Below are 3679 nucleotides of genomic sequence, written 5' to 3'. Positions count from 1 at the left end.
GTTTTGACTGAGAAATTTCCTTGCGTCCCAAAAACGCACATTATTTGGAACTGTGCGTCCCGTGGGAAAATTATGCGTCTAGGACGCGGGACGCAGAGGTAACGAGATGGCTGTAACACCCAGCCGCCGGGTACCCAAATCGCTCGCCGCCTTTCAATGTCTCCTTGTTTTATGTTTTATGGTTATTTTGTTTACATTTTTGATGGGGGGGGGGGGGGGGAAGATTTAAAAAAAAAAAAAACTTTGTCCAACCTATCGACCCTATGCTGAAATTTCATGTTACCGGAAACACACTACTTTTTTTTCTACGCCTTACAAATGAAATTTAAGACGGCTGTAAATAAACTTTACAATGCAGAACAAGTTCATAAAAAAGTTATTTTTAAAAATTGATGTCATAACATCGTTTTTTCCCCTGTCTTTCAGAGTGTTCCTCCTTCATTGTACACTGATCCGAATGAGATTGCTCAACATTTAACTTTCAAGCTCAGAGAGTGTGAGAAGTTGGAATTTCCGGAGCAGGAGCCTGCTAATGACGACCTTAAATGACCAGTTTATTCTTCTTTATTTTTTTTGTTGAACATTGAACGGAACAGTAAACTGACTTGTTCAAATAATAAATAATACAGTCACCATCATGTATGTAAAGTTAGTCTATATATGCATGCACTAGGCATACGAGTAGTGCCAAACAGCCTTCCACCACATGATACTCCACTTGGCCCGGCCCCACATCACGCAGCCTCTGTTGCTTTTCCAACAGGTGTGTGGCGTAATGGAAGAGCGCCCGAAACTCGAAACGTATTCAGTTCTGCCGTAACATTTCACATGGTGTGTCTCGACCACTGAAATTTAAATTGCTTTTGCACGATGTGTCCACATTGCTAAGTACAGCCCGTCAAATGCACGGATGATTTCAGATGAAATCTCGTTTTCCAGGTTTTACCAGCCAGACACTGCCACCCTGTGTCATATCAAAAACAGGGTACAGTACTGTATTTTGTGTTTTACATCAATATTGAACCAGGGGAACCATTTTACAATGTCATATGTACTATAGATCAGAGGTCCCCAACCTTTTTTGCCCCACGGACCGGTTTCATGTCAGACGATATTTTCAGGGACCGGCCTTTAAGGCCGGATGGATACAACAATATAATGTGATATGACCTGCATGAAAAATGTGGTATTTTCGAAACATGTTTCGTGTTTATTATTATGACACGAGGAACGTCCTATCTGGCCGCAACATTCTCTGGTCATTATGATAACGTTTAAACGTGCCTTCAAAATAAAATACGCCGGAAATAAAAAGTCCTTTAAAAATACGACTCACCATCGCCGCTTATTATGCAGGTGTGTGTGAATCTCCCGTTGAGATAAAGCCGTATTTGATATAGGACTCCTGATACTGTCTTATTCAATGTAGCCTTCGCTTTCTTGAAAGTCTTCGGCTCCTCTTCTGTGTCATAGCTGGGCCTTTTCCCCTTCCTGAAAAAACTTTTGAAAGACGTTTGTTTTTTATGCGGTAAACTGTCACGTGACCGAGAAGCGCGCATTCACCTGCGTCAACAGTGACGTACTGTAGACTGATATAAAAGAGAATCCGGTAATTTTTCAAAATAAAACATCTTTCAGATTCCGAAATGAATAAAACGGAAAGTGCGTAAGTTATTTATTCTTTCTGTGCGGCCCGGCACCGAATGACCCGCAGACCGTTACCGGTCCGCGGCCCAGTGGATGGGGACCCCTGCTGTAGATGATGTGGTGCAATAGTAATTTCGCAAGCGGCACACACAGCTTCATTCGTTTTGAATGAGAGCTCACGGACATTCATTGCCCTCCATTCCTGTCCCAAGCTGAGGCAACAGCAACGCTCCAACTCTGGCGGCCGGCAGATCTCTCATTAAAGTGAATGGAACCCATCGTGTGAAAGGAGCATCTTCTCTCGACGGTGCAAAAATGAAAGTGTTTCACGAATGACTGTTGAAAGAGTGTGGGTGTGTGTTTTGTTTGCAGGGGATCATTTTGATATTAAAAAAAAAAGAAGACCCAGTGATGTTCTTGGATTGGGCAGGGCTGGTGTTCAGAGAGCGGGAATTAGGGGGAATGTTCCAAGACAGGTGAATGAAGGAAAACACTGGGGATATTTTTGGTGAGGAATTCACATCTTATATATACACACACACACACACACACACAAAACCTTGTGTAATTTGCAGGGTCATGCACATGCACACACCCACTTACACTCGCACACAAGCACACACCCCTGCATGTGACCACACATCACAGTTTCAACTCACTAACTCACTCCCTCCTGTATATATTTCACTTTAATAGTTGTATGTGTAAATATACGGTTATTTTGATTTCAAAAGCCCTTTTTGCCATGTTATGTTCCTTTGGAGAAGGAAGGTATTATTTCTATATTTGAGCTGATAGAAAAGGAAAAAAAAGTGGCGTTAGTCAGTTATGCTTGAAATGCTTTTACAGAAGGATACTTTTTTTTTCCCAGAAATTTTAATTTTTATGAAACTTACCTAGAATGCTGATTGCTAATACATGAAAAAAGCTAAAAACTATAAGCTCGCTAATCTTTCTTTTGGTAGGTTTCTTCATCTTTATGTAGCCAAAGAGCACAATAATCTTTGGACGTTGCAAAATCAGCCAAAATCCAGTAAAGCGGTTGGTACTAAAGGTGCTCCAATGAAAATAATTGGAGGAAATGAGTTAATGCTGAAAGGTACAGACAGGTTTTGGAGAAACTTATGTTGCCATCCAAGCAACGTCTTTTTCATGGACACCCCTTTTAATTTCATCAAGACAATGCCAGACCACATCCTGCACATCTTACAACAGCGTGGCTTCATGGTAAAAGAGTGCAGGCACTCGACTTGCCTGGCTGCAGTCCAGACCTGTCACCCATTGAAAATATGTGGCGCATTATGAAATACAAGACCGCGGACTGTTGATCAGCTGAAGCTTTGCATCAAGCAAGAACGCAAACGAATTCCACCGACAAAGCTTGAACCATTCGTGTTGTCAGCTCCCAAATGTTCATTGAATGTTGTTCAAAGAAAAGGTAATGTAACACAGTGGGACATGACTCTGTCCCAGATTTTTGGAGGGTGTTGGAGGCATAAAATTCAAAGATTAAAGTTGTCAGTTTGAACATAAAGTATCTTGTCTTTTTTGTGTATTCTATTAAATATAGGTTGAACATGATTTGCAAATCATTGTATTCTGTCTTGAATTTAACAAGTCCCAACTTTATTGGAATTGGGTTTGTATCCATCTATCTATCCATCGAGCCATCCATCCTTCATTGAGCCAAGGCACACATTTTAAGTTTGAAAAATACCACAGCATACCACCAAACTCACTTAAGTGGATACGTGCCAGTTATATACTTTCTGCCATCAAATAGAAGATTCATTCATGAGTTCTGTTTGACTCTATAAGTCGCTGGCATAGCTAGATAAACAAAGATACATTATATGTTATAAATAATAAATTTTTGGGCCAATTACCGTATTGGCCCGAATATAAGACCGCCCTGATTATAAGACGACCCTCTCTTTTTCAAGACTCAAGTTTGAAAAAATACTTTTTGAACACCAATTTAATTTTTATACAGAAAATAATTACAGTACATCTGAAACAAATTATTATATTT

The 3679-nt window shown here is 40.3% G+C and overlaps 1 protein-coding gene across 5 annotated transcripts in view; it reads left to right on the top strand.

Moving 5' to 3' along the window:
- The window catches only part of tiprl (TIP41, TOR signaling pathway regulator-like (S. cerevisiae)), a 24760-nt gene extending 24120 nt beyond the window's left edge, over nucleotides 1-640 (top strand). For all 5 annotated transcript variants that reach the window (XM_019876246.1, XM_019876247.1, XM_019876244.1 and 2 more), the window contains one exon: nucleotides 427-640. In XM_019876246.1, coding sequence (XP_019731805.1) covers nucleotides 427-549 — 123 coding nt within the window. In that variant the 3' untranslated portion in view covers nucleotides 550-640. The remainder of the gene's footprint in view (nucleotides 1-426) is intronic.
- The last annotated feature ends 3039 nt before the right edge of the window (nucleotides 641-3679 follow it).

The sequence above is a fragment of the Hippocampus comes genome, unplaced genomic scaffold (assembly GCF_001891065.2).
Source record: "Hippocampus comes isolate QL1 unplaced genomic scaffold, H_comes_QL1_v1.1 scaffold119, whole genome shotgun sequence".
NCBI lineage: Eukaryota > Metazoa > Chordata > Actinopteri > Syngnathiformes > Syngnathidae > Hippocampus > Hippocampus comes.
Note: the sequence above shows the minus strand (reverse complement) of the source record. Positions and strands in the feature narration are given on the sequence as shown.